General features: G+C 47.7%; 3 protein-coding genes across 6 annotated transcripts in view; 2 read left to right on the forward strand and 1 right to left on the reverse strand.

Moving 5' to 3' along the window:
* The window catches only part of DNAJC17 (DnaJ heat shock protein family (Hsp40) member C17), a 22,791-nt gene extending 22,216 nt beyond the window's left edge, over positions 1 to 575 (forward strand). Inside the window, exon 12 of the mRNA XM_068944279.1 lies at positions 362 to 575. The gene's annotated coding sequence lies outside the window, so the exon portion shown is untranslated. The remainder of the gene's footprint in view (positions 1 to 361) is intronic.
* GCHFR (GTP cyclohydrolase I feedback regulator) overlaps positions 1 to 6,630 on the reverse strand; it is a 10,536-nt gene extending 3,906 nt beyond the window's left edge. Inside the window, exons 1-2 of the mRNA XM_068944286.1 lie at positions 6,476 to 6,630; positions 2,294 to 2,388 (exon numbers count right to left, since the gene is read on the reverse strand). Of these exons, the coding sequence (XP_068800387.1) occupies positions 2,294 to 2,388; positions 6,476 to 6,511 (131 nt within the window). The 5' untranslated portion in view covers positions 6,512 to 6,630. The remainder of the gene's footprint in view (positions 1 to 2,293; positions 2,389 to 6,475) is intronic.
* RMDN3 (regulator of microtubule dynamics 3) overlaps positions 2,350 to 20,042 on the forward strand; it is a 57,125-nt gene continuing 39,432 nt past the window's right edge. For 3 of the 4 annotated variants that reach the window (XR_011141226.1, XM_068944276.1, XM_068944278.1), the window contains exons 1-3: positions 15,630 to 15,849; positions 17,960 to 18,155; positions 18,822 to 18,968. Coding sequence is in view for 3 of the 4 variants with exons in the window: in XM_068944276.1 (XP_068800377.1) it covers positions 15,645 to 15,849; positions 17,960 to 18,155; positions 18,822 to 18,968 (548 nt within the window). In the remaining variant the exon portion in view is untranslated. Of the gene's footprint in view, positions 2,469 to 15,629; positions 15,850 to 17,959; positions 18,156 to 18,821; positions 18,969 to 20,042 lie in introns of those variants that run through there. The other variant, XM_068944277.1, reaches the window with a different exon arrangement.

Here is a 20,042-nt window from a genome sequence, read left to right on the forward strand (position 1 = left end):
TACCCTAGATATAATACAAGCCATACTCAGGTGGAGCCCAACTGAGCTGAAAATATTTATTGGGCTCTTGCTAGCCACAGACTGGGGAGGAAGGGTGGGCAGAAAGGTGGTGACTCCATCAGCCAGCAGATTGTAGAGAAAGCTCAGATCCCTTCTTCCAAACAGAAGTGAAATCTGGGGCTTTAGTACTTTACAATTCTGTACCTCCTCCCTGACTGTCAGGACAGAAAATATGGAGGCATTTTATTTATCTTGTCCTTGCCTTCTCTTCCCCCTGAATCCTAGAGAGTTGTTCCTATCTCAGGAGCCAGCAGCACTTTTTCATTCCTCAAGCCTCCTCTTTTTTGTTTCCCCCTCTCAGGTCTCCTTTCTTTCATTGCATAACTCCCTGCCTGCTTCTGGGCTTGGCTTTGCAGGCAGCCACGTGAAGCTGACACTCCTGCCAATCTCATTGCCACCCACAGGGTTTGGAATAGCAGCATGGAGATCGCTCTGCTGGCAAATCCGCCCTAGTGCTGCCAGGCAGAGAGCTGAGTGACAGAAGGGCTACAAGATCAGTCTTCCTGCAGATGCAGGTAGGCGGTGATGGCCTGGGTTTGCATTTGGAAGGCTTTCTCTTCATCAAGGGCCTTAAACTTTTTTTTCTCCTCTTCCCTTGCTCTCCTACCCTATTTAGTTTTTTAATGCAGCAGGAATTGAGGACTTAGACCTTGATGTTTGCCAGACTAGTACTGCATAGGTGGGTTTTCCCAGCCCAGCTGATAGAAGTTTCAGAACAGAATGGGAAGGAGAGGTCCCATTCTGTTTAACGCCTGGTTTTCCTCCTACTCCTCCTCTATACCGCAGGGTGAGTGGGCAAGATTCAGCAGAAATCTGTCTGCTCCCCTCTGTTGTTTCAATTTGCATTTGGGGTTTTGTTTTGCTTTGTTTTTCCTACAGAAAAAAAAGAATTTGAAATATCAAGTGGGGAAAAAAAAGTGGGACAAGATGTAAAGAACATGTCAGTAACATTTACAAGTTGCGCTCTGATGAAGGATGGTGTCAAACTCAATGTGGGCAGAGAGATACACAGGGACATGGAGAAGTGTAAAATATATACAGCTTGGAAACAAACAGACTAAAGGGTTGGAGTCAGAAAGGGGAACCTGGAGTAGCTCTGATTCTGCAGCCCAAGGAGAGGCTCGCAGCAGCCTTTGAGTGGGGCTGGCTCAGACACTCAGTAAAAGGGAGAAACCTCAGACAAACCACAGCAGAGAGTATGATGTGATCAGACAGGCTGGGGATCGGCTTGTCGGGTGGCGCAGCAGCAAAAGAGGCCACAGCCACACCAAGGCTGTGTGAGGAGGGATGCATGCCCTTGGCCAGAAGCATTGGCTTCTGACTGTCTCAGGGCTGAAGTGGTAACAAGAGGGAGGCAGTTTGGCTACAAGGACTAAGGACAGGGTAAAGGCAGCAAGTGATGCAGAAAGATTAAAATACTCACAGTGCCTGTTTTAGTTCAGGTAGGGCATGCATCAGGTAACAGCCAGGAAGTATCCCAAACATGTAAAGGGTAAGGATGGGGAAGGAGGAAGGTCAGGTGCTAAAATGGGGTCACAGCAAGAAAAAGAAAGAACTGAAATATCAGTAAATGTTTTCTGCAGGTGAGCATTGGCAGGCAGGGTAAAGACATGTGCTTCAGTGCCTTGATTTCCACCACCTAGTGAAACGTGGTGGCTTTCAGAAAGCACTTTGGACCATGGTTTGTTGTTTTTCATTTTTTTTAATGCAAACTGAACATTCACTGAATGTTCAATTGAAGGAGCAGCTGCCGAATGTACAAAACCCATGTCGCTTTTTAAGGGCACTGCTGGTGTACCAGCTTCCTGCAATTCCAGGGTATGAGGATAAGTCTACAGTTTGAGACTGATCTGTACAGACACCTTAAAAGGACCACTTCTCCATACATTTTCCTCTCTGTGAAGAACATTTCAACTCAGATTATATGAAATGCTTTGAAAATTGCAAACAAAGTCTATTAAAAGGATCATCAACATAACCCATTCCCAGAGGAGGAATGTGGGCAATAGGCTGTTCTCCAACTCTGTGTCGCAGGGATGCAAGACAGACCTAAGGAAAGTAGCCAGGTATTTCAGGTCTGCCAAGGTGTTACCTAGGTTTTTTTCACCAGCAACCTAATCTTGAGCTTAAAAGTGGACATGCAGTTAGAATTTGCTATGGTGGATGGAGGGAAGCTCAATGAGGAGACAATGAGGAGAGGCAAGAGCATGAGACATAGTACAGGAACACTTACAAGTGGTTACCCAACATGTTCCTCTTCATGGCCCCCAGGTAGTTCATCAGGTTGGGATCTGAATGTTCATCTCCCACCATGGTTGGGCCGACTTCCTGCAGAAAAAACACACCAGAGCAGCTGAGCGATGTGCCGCAGCATGGCCACCCCCTCCCCGTTCTCCAGGATGACTCAGGTAAGAGGTTGTCCCTGCACTGTAGGGACCAGGTTTGCTTCGTGCCTACCTCTGTGCAGGAAACAAACAGTGGAGCATGAGGGACATTTGCAGCTCTCAAAAATCCCAGTCCTAAAGCCACCACCGGCCTCAGGCACGAGGGAAAATTGCACTGGAAAGGGAAGTGTTTCAGAGGCAAGCAAGAAGAATAAGGTTTCCAGTGCCATACCTCAGATCTCACTGGTATTTGATGCAGGTTCCCTTGCTTGGCACTGGGGAGCAGTGTTGATGTGTCCCAGCTCAGGACAGAGCCACCTGCACGGTCCCCAGAGAGGACCTTGGTGGTTTGCTCCCAGAGAGCCACCTGCTGGCTGAGCTCACGCTGGCTCTGGTTCCACGCCGGGGACCTCTGCAGGACAGCACTGAGGAAGTCACAGCCTCCTTGCACAAAACTAGCGAGTCTGTAAGTTTTACTGTGTAACAAGGTTCACCTTGGCCTGGCAGAGCCCAGCTTTGGGAATGGCTGCACTGGCAGGGAAAGATGGGAAAGGAGGAGAGAGAAGACACCAGGGAGCAATTAGGGCAGAGGAACACCAGTGGGATGACAAGAGACTGTCACTCTCCCTGGAAACCAAAAGGACAGCAGAGGAGCTGGGGGTAAATAACCAGAAACATGAATCATTTTGCCTTCTAAACTATCAGATGGACTTCCCACATGTCATATGGGGAGGTGCGGTGTGCAAAAACAGTTTTGCACAGTGCTCCAAAAGTGCTATTTTGGGAGATATTCCTGGTCTGGAGGAATTCCAAAACTAAGAATCAGGGCTCATCAAATAATTGTAACTCAAATGTGATCTCCTCTCAGCTGAGCCACAACAACAACCCGCAGGACTGTTCCTGACCCCATTGACAGGCAGCACCCGGCCTCCCTGGAGCAGTAAAGCTGAAAGATAAAGAAAATACACGATTTGACTGCTAGTTTTTACAAGAGCAACACTGCAGCCCCAAAATACCACGTAAGTCAGGACAGAGAGAACAGGGAAAGAAGATGCTATAGCGTTGACGCAGGTGCCTCACCTCAGGGGTGGGAGGAATAATTCCAGGGTCTCTGAACATGAGCCAAGAACGCAATTGCTGGCTGCAGTGGTGAGCAGGATGGAGATGAGCACGTAAGATCACACACACCTGCATCATGGGACCTACAACTCGCTCTTCCTTCATTGGTGCTAATGTGGGTGCTAGGATCCTCAGCCCTCCAAAACCCACCCCTGCAGGCTCCAGATTATTCCTCTGCTGAAGACAATGGCAAGTTTCTAATTGATTTTAATAGGTGGAGCAATTGCTTCCTTTTGAGACCTATTTATGCTACACTAAGAAAGTTTGCAGGTGAAAATCGCTTCTCCAGTGGATGTCACCTATCCACTGACACCAGCAAACCTACTGCACACTATTAACAACACTTGACAACGTGCAAAAGCTGCTCGACCCTAAGTCATGGCATACATACCACAGATCCTTTATGACTCCTCTCTTCTTTATCGCCCCTTGAAGAAACTAAAGTCGGCGAACAGGATAAGGGCCCTGCAGCCTTGAGCAGTGGTTGCAAAACCCAAGTCGTTTGTGGTCTGCGTGCTCCATGCAGTGGTCCACCATTATGCAACGAGTTGGACCTTTCGGTCCCAGAAGCAAACACAGGAGAATGGGAAGTTGTGCACTTTGACCTCACAATTAGTTTAGCAATGAAGCGGACAGTTGGTTGAGGGAGGGACAGCAGCATGACTCGGCTCTGTGACTGTGCATAGCACAGAAAGCAGGGAGTTTGCAGTGGCCTAGAAAAGCCAAGGTACATATGTTTTTAGGAAGGCAGAAGAGCAAGAACTGAGTTTAGCAGAGAGGGTAAAATCCTTTTCTCACAGCCTTGATCTACTAGCCAACAGACTCGGACAAACTGCAGGTAAATCAAGGTCTCAGGAAGAGCCCAGATCAAAGCCCAACTAGAAAGTGTTGAAGCAGCTCAACTAATCAAATGTATTTTAGTTAGCTGTGTAACAAGCAGGCACACTCCTACAGTTAGCTAACTGGAGAGCTGGAAAAGATATAAACTGGCATAGAGGAAAAACCTTTTCCGTTAGAGTTGCTCCCCCTGCAGTATTTACACCTGCAGCCTGTCTCCAATCGGAGCCACTCACTCCAGCTAGAGACATGCTATGCAAGTGAAAACAATCTGTCCAACTTGCAACCTTCCTCTGCCCTGGCTGTTGCCAGGAAAAAGCAGGAATTTCAATCATTCCCTGCCAGGATGGGCTGTTCTCAGCTGTGACTCAACACCAGGTTTAAGGTCAGAAGTGTTTGCTCTGTCCCATTAAAGAGGAGAGACTCCAAAGTCTTCAGGGACCTGCAGAGCACTCATGTTCCCACCTGGGCTTCCTGCCCATATGAGGGACTTCTGCATCTCTCAAAAGCCCCAGTCCTAAAGCCACGCACAGGCCTCAGGCACAATCAGGGGAAGAACGTACTGGGAACATCCCTGCCCCTCCAGGGCTCATCTCCAACAGGATCCCACAGAGAGACATGCTGAAAACACACCTGCAGCATGGCAAAGCCAGCTAGCTTTGATCCAGCAACAGTGGCAACATTATATACTTCAGCCTTACTAGCTATTTAATGAAATGCTTTTGTACAGCCCACGCCACCACGGTCTCCCTGTGTTGTTAGCTCTGCTAGCCAAAAAAAAGCTAACCTGAGCTGCCTGCTCATCCTGACATTGGATCTCAAGCTGTTCAGTGCTTGTTCCCCACATCAGTGCAGTGGTTTGCCCACAGACACCTAATTCCAAATAATATTTTCAAGTAGCACCATGGAGATATTAAACTAGGATATTTCAATTCCCCATGTGTCCCCACTTGGTTTCAGACGTGTAATGGAAGATGTTCTCCAACTATGGCAGACTGCATCTTTCACTGGGGTCCTGCCAGCTTGCTGATTTGTTTTTCTCCCCATCACATCCTTCCTATTGCAAAACCACATCTTCATATTTTGGCCTTCAGACAATATATATAGTTCCCCTTGGCGGGGGGTGAGGAGGGGGCACAAATACATATCTGTTTGCCCCTGAAGTTCCAGCAGTGCATGCCAGCTCAAACTGGTTTAGCACTGAAATACTGTGGGCTGCACATTCCCTAGTCAGTTTGCGTTAACATTTCCTCTCTGTCATGATACCAGAATAAGAGGCTACAGTTCTCAGCCTGGTTCGCTGAGAGATCCCTGCCACCGACCAGGGGCTGGGCTGCGTGATAACCTTGTCACCAATAATTTTCTTCCCTTTAATAGCAGCTCAGTTTTCAACCAGCACAGCACAGCCTGCAGAGGCACAAGCAGGGCTGTTCAGGGAAGAGGGACAACTGACAGTGAGGACACATGGCCACACATTCATTTCTCTGACATTCCCAGGATCCTAAGACTACTTTCTGTGGGTTACGTTACTCGTTATTTGAGACCAGCAGGTTTTACTGGGTGGATGGAGCAGCAGCTCTGGGCACCAGAGCCCTCTCCTCCTCCCAAACTGCTGTTGCACTGGACAGTGCTAAAGGGACAGGGTGAAGGAAGGCTGTGACCGCTGTGGCGCGAAGCCCCATTTGTCATTCCCACGCGGCTTGTCCGCTTTTGGCGCCAGCGGCCTACGGCTGACCGCAGCCCGCAGAAGTGTTGCCCGGCCATGCCGGGGCTGGAGCTGGCACGCGTCCCCCCCGAGGTTGGGCTCCGATCCGGGGGGGGGGGGGGGGGGGGCAGCCCCGCCAGCCCCCGCACGCCCAGGCAGCGGAGGCAGGGGACACTGCGGGCAGCCCACACGGGACCGCAGCGCCCGACATCCCCCCTGCCCTGCTGCCGGTGCCCTGCCCGGGGCACAGTCGGGTGGGCGCCGCAGCCCCGCGGCCAGCACTGCTCGCGGCGGACTCCCCCCCCCCCCCGGCCGCTCCCCGGCCCTGGGCAGCGGGGCAGCCCCGAGGGGACCGGCGAGGCGGACTCACCATGCGGATCTGCGTGCTGATGAGCAGGTAAGGCATGGTGTCGCCGCCGTCGGCCGCTCGCCCGCTGCCGCCGCGGGGGCAGCGCCCGGGGGCGGCCCCGCGTCCCGCCCGCCCCGTCTGCGGGGGCGTCGCGGGTTCCCCTCCGGCGGCGCGTCCGCCCCGGGGCGGGGCGGGCTCTGCCCCCCCTCCCCGCCCGGCCCGCCTTGCGTTAGGTGGTGCGGACTCAGCGGCACAGCAGGAGGAAGTGTCCTTTTCTGTGGGCTTTTACCCTGCGCGGCGGGGGTTTAATCTCTCTTCCCAGTGTAGCGGCAAGTGGGGTTCTTTTTGAAAGCAGCATACAAAGTATCTGTCAAAAGGGAAAAAAATATATATATATATATATCAAACAGGCATCAAGCCAAGCCATTACTAGCAATAGAAGACTGTCCTTTGAGACCCAGGTAAAAACCTGGAAGAGCTGGACGATCAAAATCAAGAAATTCTAAGTAAAGACACGGCATATTTTATTTGGCCAAATGTCCCGATTACAAATTATTTTCTTTGCTTGGTACTGATTACTGCTTCATTGGCCACTTACACAAGGAACTTGAAAGCTGAAAGAGAGGAACCACTTTTGTCTCATTTCATTGCAGCTTCCATGAGGCTTTTTGTAACTTCGGTTGAGACCAGAGTTAATCTGTCTCCCCACAGTAATGCAAAGGAACGAATCTCAGCAGAGCTCCCAGGAGTGCCCACAAACTACTGCCGTACAACATGACGGCAAGGAGGCATTTTCTTCCCCCTCTCCTTAGAAAACTACCTGGAACTTCACAACTGAGCTAGTTTCTCCATTTCTCCACTGAGCAGAGCTGCCAGCTTTCCTAGGACTTTGCCAGGTTCCAACCATACCCACACTTTTTCCACTGCTGAAAACAGAAATAAAAATATTTACAAGTGAAAAGAAAAAGATGCGTATGTCTTTCTGATATCAGCTCTCAGTCACAGTAATGCAGACATGAAATCCAGCCTCCAACCTTAGATCCTTTTGCAAATAAAAAAAAGCAGGGTTTCTCACTGTGTGGCAGCCTGCCAAGCTCTCACTAGTTGGTTTGGCTCATATAATGCTCTTTCGTGGCAGGGGGCGAGGGGGGAAGAGAGAGGAAAAACAAAAACAGAGCCTGCACCTAATATTTTGGTATTGAATTTCCTGTTCAGATACCAGCTTGAGACAGCTCAAGCTATCTGCACAGAAGTGGCGTGAGAGCGAGCTATAAAATTCAGTGCAATATATCTCAGAGGTACCATTCATCATCAGAAAGCAACTTATTACCATTTGGCACTGGCTCCAACAAGTCTACTTAAAAGTCATTGTCAGACGTGGCCTCGCCTGCTTAGGATAGCAACAGGGACCAGTGGGGGCTGCTTGCTTTGAATCTGTCCATGTAATTCACATAAAAAATGGTGAAGGGTTATCTGGCTCCATCGTAGATCATGGCCTTATTACTCGCAGTACAAGAGGCAAGTGGTATATGAATAGCTTTGTTTTTCTTCTTCCAACAGTAGCAGCTTTTTCTAATTAATGCTTTCTTCTTTCTGTAGCGCCCAATTACATTTCTTGCCCAGAATATCACGAACTGGAAGGAAGGCAGCACCTTACAATAAGCATCCCCTGAATGTAGGCTGTGTTTTTGCTTCTTAAGGCAAACTGCCCAGACCAAAACTCTAATCACAGGGTCTGATTGCACAGCGCAGTCACAAAAAGCTTGTGTAGTAAAACTTATTAAATAGCATATATGTAAATAAAAGATAACTTAGCAAAACAGTAAACCACCAACTGTGGAGACGCTGGAGGTACATCGGAAGCTCAGGTCTCCAATTGCATGGGAAACAGGAAAGAGTTCATATTCTAGTTAAGGAGTCTGTAAGTTAGCGGTAATGCAGGTTTCTTTATTTCTCTACCAGATAAGAGTAATGTTCACTCTCTGGATCATCAAACTGAGGCTGGTATTGAGAGGCCAGGTACTTGGAACACAGTAAAAAAAGAATGTGTTTAATCCATCTTTTTAGCTAGTAATCAACACACTCTGTAAGGTATTAAAAGAAACAGCAGTTTTCCTTTTGCTGTCCTGGGAAAATACATTTCTAGTTTCAAGCTTGGCATACGCAATTGATTATAGACCACTGGTTTTTGGGATCTCACCAGAAATTAAGCTGGCCCACAAGTTCACCACATTTACTGTAGAATGGAGAGCTGCAAACCAAAAAAACTCAGGCTCATTATTTTTCCATTAATCACTTTTTGCCTGACACAGAGTCAGTTTGCACTCAAAATACCACAATCCAAACCCAATAACCAGCTGCTCTTCCCATTCGCTACACGTGGCCCTCGAACAAATCTTATGAATGGTAGGCTCTCTAAAATAACCGGTGCCTTCTCAGGCTAGAAGGTTAGTCGGTGGGATGGGAGAGATGTGGTGGCCTGTAGTCAGCAGGGAAGTCTGCATCTACTGGGCAGGCTCTGAGACAGGCCCTGTTTTAGTGCTGTCCTGTTGCTGCCCCTTGAGCACTGTACCATGCCACAGGGCATGTTTCTGGTCCTAGAGGTTTCAGCAGAGGTAGCTGGGTGATGCAGATAATTTCCTTGGGCCAGCAGGCCAAGCCATCTGTAGCAAGCCATCTGTAAGCACCTCTGCTTGGGGGATAAGTTGCCTTGGCCACATTAGAAGGTTTTATATTTCAAAAGCATCACACTTAATGAAAACTTGATGAATATTAAAGCAATTACATTTCCTTTTAATAGTGTCCCTAATTACTAAAGATGTCTTTCATCCACAACGTTAGGTCTTTGCAGCCTATCATCTTTGATCCTGCTCCAGGCAACGAAGTCATGGACTTGTTTTTATGATGAAGCAGTGATTTTCAAACATACACATTTTGATGTCACATGTGAGAAATGAAAGACTGCTCTGTGGAGCTGAAGATAAAACACTCTGAAATGGAAACTGTCTGGGGAGCTAAGTTTGCATTAATAATACTTGCATTGTAGACAGCATTTATAAACAATAATATAGTTGTCTTTGTAGTACTTTTGAGAATCAGATATTATTATCCCTATTTTCACAGGCAGGAAAGTTGAACTACACAAAGCTAAAATTATTTGCCTAAAACTACATGGCGAGTTAGCAGGAAGGTGATTTTTTTTTCCTGGAATCTGAGTTCCTTATGTCTCAGTCCAGAGGAAAGGACAAATGTGCATCCATCAAGCTGTGATACCATCAGGCTGTGATGACTCTGCAGGAAGAACCCAAAAGAGAACAGCGACATAAGTGGCCTTGGTGCTGTTTGCCAGCGGTACAGAGTTAGCGGCTGCTGCTCCCCTTTTGCTTGTTGATTAGCTTTGATGAGTGCATCAGATGTCATGCCACACGTCACTGCTCTCGCTACCAGCCTTCTTACCCAAGCGAGTCGATTTTCAGCAGTAAGCAGGCCCAAAGAGTCTTTGCAAAAACCAAATTACAATATTATTTTAAAAGTAAAGTGCTTAGAGAGAAAAAAAATCTTAAATTGGTCTACAGGCCTGTTTATTTTACCTAGAGCCCCACCATGCTCCAATAATATATAGGTAGGCCTGATTGCAAACGCTCCAAGAAGTATAAACGCCAGAATTAGTAATTTGCACAGCCACTCCAAACGGATCAAAAAGCTGGTTGCAGAACCCTTAAAGATTCTGCTTAATATACAGAAAGAGAGGCTGTAACTTTAAAGTGTCAGTATTTGATAGCTGGTCAGTGAGTGCAGAGAAATGGAGCACTGACCCGTTTTTTGAGGACGGGAAATGAAAGAAGATGTAAATGTTTCTTGTTTGAATGACGGCTGCTCCTGAAAGTCCAAACAGGAACACTCGCTAAGTGTCTAAACAGCCTAGTCCTTACCCCAACCTGTAATTTCATCTATGGTTTACAATTTAAATCCTCACTTACAATCTTAGAAGAAGAATTCATGATTAAATGGGCATGGACATTGTTATCTCTTTATCCCCTGTAGTAATTCACAGAATCACAGAATCGTTTAGGTTGGAAGGGACCTCTGGAGATTATCTAGTCCAACCTCCCTGCTCAAGCAGGGTCACCTAGAGCATATTGCCCAGGATCACATCCAGACAGCTTTTGAATATCTGCAGGGAAGGAGACTCCACTACCTCTCTGGGCAACCTGGTCCAATGCTCTGTCACCCTCACAGTGAAGAATTTTTTTCTCAGGTTCAGATGGAACTTCCTGTGGTTCAGTTTCTGCCCGTTGCCTCTTGTCCTGTGGCTGGGCACCACAGAGAAGAGGCTGGCCTCATCCTCTTGACACTCCCCCTTCAGATACTGGTACACGTTGATGAGATCGCCTCTCAATCTTCTCTTCTCCAGGCTGAACAGGCCCAGCTCTTGCAGCCTTTCTTCATAGGAGAGATGCTCCAGCCCTCTAATCATCTTGGTAGCCCTCCGCTGGACTCTCTCCAGGAGTGCCATGTCTCTCTTGTACTGGGGAGCCCAGAACTGGACACAGTACTCCAGGTGAGGCCTCCCCAGGGCTGAGGAGAGGGGCAGGATCACTTCCCTCGACCTGCTGGCAACACTCTGCCTAATGCACCCCAGGATCCCCTTGGCCTTCTTGGCGACAAGGGCACACTGCTGGCTCATGTTTAACGTGTTGTCCACCAGGACTCCCAGGTCCTTCTCTGCAGAGCTGCTTTCCAGCAGGTCAACCCCCAGCCTGTACTGGTGCATGGGATTATTCCTGCCTAGGTGCAGGACCTTGCACTTGCCTTTGTTGAACTTCAGGAGGTTCCTCTCCGCCCACCTCTCCAGCCTGTCCAGGTCCCTCTGAATGGCAGCACAGTCTTCTGGTGTGTTAGCCTCTCCCCCCAGTTTAGTATCATCAGCAAACTTGCTGAGGGTGCACTCTGTCCCTTCCTCCAGGTCATTGATGAATATGTTGAACAAGACTGGACCCAGGACTGAGCCCTGGGGGACACCACTAGCCACAGGCCTCCAACTTGACTCTGCGCCATTCACCACAACCCTCTGAGCTCGGCCATCCAGCCAGTTCTCAAGCCACCTCACTGTCCACTCGTCTAGCCCACACTTCCTGAGCTTACCTAGGAGGATGTGATGGGAGACAGTGTCAAAAGCCTTGCTGAAGTCCAGGTAGACAACATCCACTGCTCTGCCCTCATCTACCCAGCCAGTCATTCCGTCATAGAAGGCTATCATCAGATTGGTCAAGCATGATTTCCCTTTGGTGAATCCATGCTGACTACTCCTGATCACCTTCTTGTCCTCCAGATGCTTAGTGAGGACCTCCAGGAGGAGCTGTTCCATCACCTTTCCAGCGATGCAGGTGAGGCTGACAGGCCTGGCGGTTCCTGCCTCCTCCTTCTTGCCCTTTGGGAAGACTGGCGTGACGCTGGCTTTCTTCCAGGCCTCAGGCACCTCTCCTGATCTCCAGCACTTTGCCAAGATGATGGAGAGTGGCTTAGCGATAACATCCGCCAGCTCCCTCAGCACTCGTGGGTGCATCCCATCGGGGCCCATGGATTTGTGGATGTCAAGTTTGGACAAAAGATCTCTAACCCGATCCTCCTCCACCAAGGGAGAGTCTTCCTTTCTCCAGAAGTTCTCTCTTGTCCCCAGGCTCTGGAATTCCCAAGGGCTGGCCTTAGCATTGAAGACTGAAACAAAGGCGGCATTCAGCAACTCTGCCTTCTCTAGCGCCTTCGTTACCAGGGCCCCCGCCCCATTCAGCGGCGGGCCCACTTTTTCCCTAGGCTTCCTTTTGCCAGCGAGGTAGTTGAAGAACCCCTTCTTCGTCTCCTTGACATCCCTTGCCAGATTCGATTTAATTCCAAAGGGGCCTTAGCCTTCCTTGTCGCATCCCTGCACACGCTGACAATGCCCCTATGTTCCTCCCAAGTGGCCTGTCCCCTTTGCCACATTCTCTAGACTGCCTTCTTCTGTTGGAGTTTTGCCAGGAGTTCCTTGCTCATCCATGCAGGTCTCCTGCCCGCTTTGCTGGACTTCTTCCTCAGAGGGATGCACTGATCTTGAGCCTGGAGGAAGTGATGCTTGAATATTAACCAGCTTTCTTGGACCCCTCTTCCTTCTAGGGCCCTACCCCATGAGATTCCCCTAAGTAGGTCCCTGAAGAGGCCAAAGTTAGCTCTCCTCAAGTCCAGCGTTGCAATCCTACTCATTGCCCTGCTCCCTCCTTGTAGGATCCTGAACTCCACCATCTCATGGTCAGCCAAGGCTGCCCCCAACCTTCATATCTCCAACTAGACCTTCTTTGTTCGTTAGTACAAGGTCTAGCATTGCACCTCTCCTCGTTGGCGTCTCCACCACCTGAGTCAAGAAATTATCATCAATGCTTTGCAGGAACCTCTTTGACTGTTTGTGCCTAGCTGTGCTGTCTTCCAGACACAATGTTTCAGAGCAGTTTGATGACAATAACAAACAAGTCAGTGGGATTTTGGAGTTCACTTCTGAGGTCGGCATGTTACAGAGCAAAGAGATTATGACCATGTCTAACAGGGCTCTGGCAAGGTAGCATATGGAAGATTAGGTGAGCATCTGAAACACCAAAGAGTAAGTTGATAAACTGGAAGGAGCTAGCAAAAACCAAAAGGAACTAATTTATCTGGGAAGATTGAAAGAAGGAATGTATGTATGTTTCCCACCAAACCACACTTCTGCTTTCAAGTATTTGCCATCTCCTAAATGTTCCTTCTTTCTAGCCACTTTACAGTAACTAAGAGACACCCAAATTATCCATGCCTTTATCAGTCACAGGTATGTAAGAAGGAATAATAAAGCCAAAACAAAAACCCCCAAAACCAGTTTAAGCTTAATGTCAGGAAAATTGCCAAGAGTAAAAGCTGCTGAAATGCATAATAAAGTTGCAAGAAAAATGGTGGAGGTTTATCTACTAAGACCTTTAAAACAGCTTTGACAGACAACAGCCACAGCATAAAACAGAGCACATTCTGCAATGACAAAAAAGAAGGAACATAAAACACAATGGGATGTTTAGATTTTCAGATGCTACCCCCACTTACCAAAATACAGTTGTTTTCTGTTAGTATAAGGGACTTAACGGGAAAGAACAAAGGGGCTGAAACAGCACCTACCATTTTTTGAAATGATTTCTTTCAAAAAGATTGCTTTTATTACTTTCACAAGAGTGCTATCTGCAATGCGAGACAAGGAAGAACTGCAATAAGGCTTTGCTGTGCTATTACTCAGATATCATCTTTAATATCCAGGGGACTATGAATTCTTGCTGCCTTGAGCCGCTGTCATCATTCTGCTGAGGGCAGTAGGGTTGGAAGCAATAATTGAACCACAGAAGAAAAATTCAGCTGTCTCTTTCCATTTCTGTGTCAAGGTTTTATCGCAGTAAATATGTTCCAAAGGCTTTCACTCAAAGCATCTACGTCAGCAGAACAGTCTGAAAGGCCAGGAGCAGATTCCTAGCACAAGATAATGGGAGGCCAACAGGCAGAGGCAGCTGTGTCTTTTCTCCCAATACCACCAGAATAAAGCTTACCACCCAACAAGGTTTTCAGCAACATGAGACAAAAGCCCTGAGATTCCTCACCCCTGGGGTGTGCTGATGAAGAGGTTGTGCTGGCACAGCAGCTGTGTTGGTGCAGCTGTGTGGAGGCAGTGGCTGTAGCAGTGTGGCAGTGGTATAGCTGCAGGGGTTGTGCTGGGGTGGTGGTGCTGTAGCTGTAGTGGTTGTGTTGGTGAGGTGGTTGTGCAACTGCAAGAGTGTGCTGGTGTGGTGCTGGTGGAGCTGTAGCAATTGTGTGTGGTGGTGTAGCGGTAGTAGCTGTGCTGATGTTGAGAGGGTGTAGCTCCAGTGGTTCTGGTGCTGACATAGCTGTAGGAACCATGCTGGTGTGGTACAGTTGTAGTGGTTGTAATAAGGTGGTGGTGGTAATGCAGCTGTAGCTGTTGTGTTGTGACAGTGGTGTAACAGGTGTAGCAGTGGTACTGGTATGCAGCAGTGTAGATGTTGCAGTTGCAGCCATGTGGTGGTAGTGTAGTGGTAGCAGTTGTGCTGATGTGGCAGTAGTAGTGCAGCTATAGTGGTCATGCTGGTGGTGTGGTGGTGGTGTAGCTGTAGTGGCTGTGGTGTAGCAGTGGTGCAGCTGTAGCAGTGGTGGTGTGGCTTAACAGTTGTGATGGATTATGTGATGGTGGTGGTGTGGCTGTAGTGACTGTGGTGTGCTAGGGGTGTCGCAGCATTGGCTGTGGTGCTATGATGGTTGTGGTGGTGCAGCTGTAGCAGTTGTGATGTGCCGTAGCAGTTGTGGTGTAGCAGTGGTGCAACTGTAGTGGCTGTGGTGTTTGTGGCCGTTATGCTGGTGTGGTGGTGCAGCTCTGCTGCTCGTAGTGGTATAGGGTTTGTGGTGGTGTGGCTGGGGTACAGCTGCACCAGTTGTGGCAGTGTGGTGGCAGTGCAGCCGTGGTGGTTGTGGCAGCGGTACATGCACTGGTTGTGAGGGTTGTGGCAGCTGTGGCAGTTGTGGCAGTGGTACAGCTGCACTGGCTGTGGCGGTGTGGCAGTGGCATACAGCTGCACTGGCTGTGGCGGTGTGGTGGTTGTGACAGTGCGCTGGCGGTGCACCCGTAGCAGTTATGGCAGTGGTACATGCTCTGGTTGTGGCGGTTGTGGCGGTTGCTGCCCCGCCCACTGGGGGGGGGAGGAGGAGGAGGAGGAGGAGGAGGAGGACCTCCTGGTCACGTGCCCCACTGTGCTGAGCCCGCTCCCGCTGCGCGGGGGCTTTTGATGACGTCATTTCACGGCCTCGGGCGAGAAGGCGGAGGGGGGAAGAAACGCGTGCGCCTTTCGTCATCTTCCGGCGCCAGCCGGAAGGGGAGCGAAGTGGGTGTGGCGCAGCACCTGGACGGTGGCCGCACAGGGACAGACCGAGCAGGAAGTGCTGGGTCCGCGGCGCGAGTAGCGCGCGGCTCTCTTCCTGCCGCCGCGGGCGCTGCCCCGAGGCGGGCTCGCTCCTCCCGGCCCCCCCCGCCCCGGCGCCAGCGGCCGCAGGGAGCGGCGCGCCGCGGGGCAGGGGCGCGGTTGCCCCGGCAACCGGGCCGCGGAGGGCGCTGACGCTTGCCTCGTTTCAGGCCTCCATGGCGCGGCTGGGCGCCGGGCGCTTAGCGCTCGGGCTGGCGCTAGGAGCGGCGGCGGCGGCGGCGGGCGTCGGCCTGCTCTGGGTGCTGCGGCGGCGAGGCAGGCGGCCCTGGCGGCGGGGGAGCGGCCGCGACTCGGCGGGCGAGCGCGCCCACAGCGCCGCGGCGGTGGCGGAGGCGGAGGCCCCGCGACACCGGAGCCAGGGTAGAGTACCGCGGCGGCTGGGCTCTGCCACGCAGCCCGCCGGGCCGGGCCCTTGTCCGTGTGGCCCTTGGCGGGGCCAGTGCGGGGCGACCGGCGTTGGGGAGCAGCGGCTCTAGGAGCAGCCGCTCTCTGCCGGGGGTTGCGTGCCTGGGTTTAATAGCCACGGTGCCGTTACCTTACAGTCCGCCCTATGTGTGTGTGTGCTTATGTTTATCCATGTTTATCAGCTGGTTATGTACATTTTCTTGCCCTTGTGCTGGCCATCTCACCGATGCTCGTTTCCCTTCCCCCCCCCCCCCCCCCAAAAAAAAAAAAAGTATTCTAACACATTAGGAAAAGTTAAGCAAGTAGAAGCACGTTTATCCCCTTGTTTCCGAGCCTATTCAAAACTGAGGATTCGGAAAGTGAAACTACATTTGTTAATAGTGATTAATCCCGATTTTGAAATGAAGCCAGTAGCACAGATAGGCAAGCAAGCAGGAGTCCTAAGTGTTTCACTTTACTTGGGCTACTGTATCATCCATACTAATTAAAGAGTGGTTTCCAGTGGTAAGCTTTTACTTGAACATGTTTATAGAGATAGCTGAAGGTATGTCATTGTTACTGTGTCAAGTTGTGGTTTGTAAATAGAATCTTTTAATTTGCCGTGTTCCAGAAGCAGGTTTTGGATACATACTGCTCCATATGTTCCCACTGCACTGCATGTAGCATATCCTGTACAAAAGCTATGTTTAGTGAAAACAAGAGAGTGGAAACTTACCAGTATAATTCTAAATGGCTTTATTGGATGGGAAATATTGCTGCAAAAACTATCTGCCTGGTTCATCTGCCTCTGGTTACTGACCGTACATCTTAGATGAAGTCAGTTCATCCAGTTTCTTAGATGAAATCAGTTCATCCAGTTTCGTGTGCCTTCACCCTGAAACACCGATCTGTGAACTGAAATGGTTAAGAAAGGAGTATTTGCCTCTGCTGATGTGGTAATGGGAATGGTGATGACTGGCACTAGAGCAGGGCAGATGCTTAGAGGCTGTCTGCTTTAAAATATCACATTGAGATGGTCTGCAGCCCCTTCTTGGGTAAACAGCAAAGACAACAGCATAAATTAGGCAAAGCAAAGGGAGAGTGGGGAAAAGATTATAGTATGTAATTTCTTATTTAACAAAATTTAGATTTTAGAACTGAGTTTAGATTATTTTCCTGAGTGCATTGTGTTAAATCATCCTTTTGCTTCTGAGAATCTGACAGCTTGTATGAGTGTGATGTAATGGTGTTAAAAAATACTTGAGTGCTCGTAAATAATTGACTTTCACTTAAGTGGTGGTAATTTGTGTGCCTCTATTAATGATGTTTAGTATGAGCTTTTAAGAAAACATAGTTGAAGTCCACAGTTCTAAAGCTGTTCTTTTATGTTGGCTGATGATGCCAAATACGTAAGAAGATATAAGGATTGGAGAGATCAATAAAGGTCCCTGGATGTTCAATACAAAGCAATGACATATTTTGATGAATGAACTGCTATTTCTACCCCCCCCCCCCCCCAAAAAAAAAAAAAAAAAGATAGAACTTTTTTTCTGGTCTTTCTTGGCCAAAATTAGCTTGCGTTGCTGTGGTTCATTGTCACACGCTATCTTATAAACTAATTACTTGCCTGGCTAATGGCCTCCAGAGTTAATTGTAACTCAGAAGAAAAGTAGACTGTAGTATTAAGTGTGTTGTTAATACAGAAGCATGTAGAATATAAATAGAATTAATGTACAATGTAGACTTCAAAAAAAGCAGCAATTTCCTCGTCTTCAATGGTCTTTATGATAGTCGGTAAGATTTTTTGAATTTTTTAACAAAGGGATTTTTATAGTAATGTTGTTAAAATAACTCTTTTTACCCCTAATTAACACTGAAAATATGTTAAGTGGGCTATATGTTGGTGTCAGAGAAGAGGGTGATAAAACAGTTGAAGAAACAAAAGCCTTGGGAGAGGTCAGGAGTTAGTACCTAAGAGCGAGCCTCATGTTCTCCTTCATTTCCTGGAAACAAAAGTTTACTAGGGTTTCCTATTTTGAATCCTTTCCTATTTGTATCTAAGTAACTTTTTTTCTCTTTTCTTAAGTCCTTCCCAGAAGGCACGTCCTTGTAGAGGCAGGAGACAGTGCTGTGTACACACCTTCTCTAATGCATGAAGAGCAGGTGGATGTGCTGGATCGCCTTGACTTTGTGTTGAGAAACATTACAGAGCTGCGACAAGAAGTGGAAGAGCTACGAAAAAGCTTGCAGCACTTAGCTGCAGAAATTGTTGGTGAAGTCAAGTTAGTACCATTCTTCCCCTTTGAGTATTTTTCTACCGTTGCATATTTTTACACACAGAAAATGTTAATATGCACAGAAATATGACCACTACTGATTAAGAGTATGTTGAATCTGGACTGAAAAGTAGAAAAATACTTCTTTAATTTCCACTGGCATTACATCTTGGTCCCCAGTGAGATTAATATAAAAATTGTATGTTTAGCCAGGCTTGAGTTTTTTTTCTGGAATATTAAGTACTGACGCTTGGTTCAGATATATTATAGACCAGAAAGGTTATTTATTCTGTAAATCTTTGTCTCTTTTTACTGTTATTTTCTTTCACATTGCTGCCAACCGTAAACAACTTTTGATATAGAATAAAAGGTTCTGCATGCTGCAAGATTTTTCAGGGTTCCTTTGTCTGTCTTTGTTGAGGAAATCATAGGAATACATGTAATGTGATTGTCTCTTTGTATACAGATTGCTGCAGTCAGTCTTGTTTTAACTGTAGTGTAAAACACTTGTTGTCTGATAATGAGATGTTTCTGTAATCAAGAGCAACTAACCTTGTGAATTCCTCAGATATTGAGTAAATTGGATAGAATGTACTAGAGGGGAATGTACTGAAGGGCAATAGCAGACATTTCACTATCAAATGTTAGTTTCTTTCTTTGCCTTTCTTGAAGGTCCCATCTGGAAGAAACCCAGAGACTAACTCGGCGAAGGCGGTTCCCACCTCCCAGAGAAAGGAGTGATTCAACAGGGTCCAGTTCAATTTATTTCACAGCCAGCTCAGGAGCAGCCAATACAGATGATGGTGAAAGTGAAGGAGGGTAAGCAGAGCATCAGGTTAGAAGTTGCTTTTATGGGCTCCGATACCCAATTACTTACATATGAACAACATATAACATAAAGGAAGGTTTGTTTGCTTTTCTTACAGTAAGTCTACTTGGTGTGTTTTGTAAGGAAAAATCTGTTTTCTCTCTGAGGTCCTTGTGATAGTGGCTGCTATTTAAAAAGAAAACTGAAGCCTTCCAGTGGCAGTTCATCAGCAGTCAGGATGGCACGTGGCAGTTTCTGCTACTGTATGCAGCCTGGCAAGAAAGTTAACAGTTCAGTAGAGGGAAATCAGAAATACTTCAGTTGATCTAACTTATAGTCATGGGATACAGATGTTCTCTTGAATTACACCTTGGAGATAGGTTTTGAAGGTAGATACAGTTTCCTGAGAATCTTAGCAACAGGGCATAGTTCAAAACAAACACACAAAAAGCCTCCAAAGGTTAGGACCAAAACAAGCTTTAAGAGTTGGGAGCCTGAGAAATCAATTGCTAATGGATTTTTTTGCTGAGGATAGATGTGCAGAAATAAATGTTATGTTCCAAAAATGGCTTTTAGAGAGAGGGGGGAAAAAAAGACTCTTTAAACATTAATTTGATTAGGGCACCTTGCAGGAAAAAGCGAAGTAGAAGTCCAGCTTGGGAGAGCGATTGCAATATAAATAAAAGGTACATACAGTGATATGTTTTAGAGCATCTGGAAAATTTGAGAAAGTTAAAGTATATTCCAGTCAAACAAAAATGTCTTTCCTTAGGGTATTTCTTGTGGATTTTTTTCAGTGTGTCACACCAATAATTGTGTGTTCCTTAGATTATTTGTAGAGTTTGCATGAGTTAAATAAACTATCCAGGTGAAAACAGAAGCAAGTATCTTGTGGTATTTGATGGAAAACAAGAGATCTCCTGGGTACATACATGTGCCTGCCTTCTTCCTGATGAAAGGCTTCTCCTCTGTGCTTTAATCTGGATGTGTTCTATACCTTCTGAAGTCTGTAAATGTCCTCCAAAGCATGCAGTGCTGGCAATAAGCATTTTTTTTCCAAATAAGTTGAAATGAAATGTGATTTA

The sequence above is a fragment of the Struthio camelus genome, chromosome 5 (assembly GCF_040807025.1).
Source record: "Struthio camelus isolate bStrCam1 chromosome 5, bStrCam1.hap1, whole genome shotgun sequence".
NCBI classification, from domain to species: domain Eukaryota; kingdom Metazoa; phylum Chordata; class Aves; order Struthioniformes; family Struthionidae; genus Struthio; species Struthio camelus.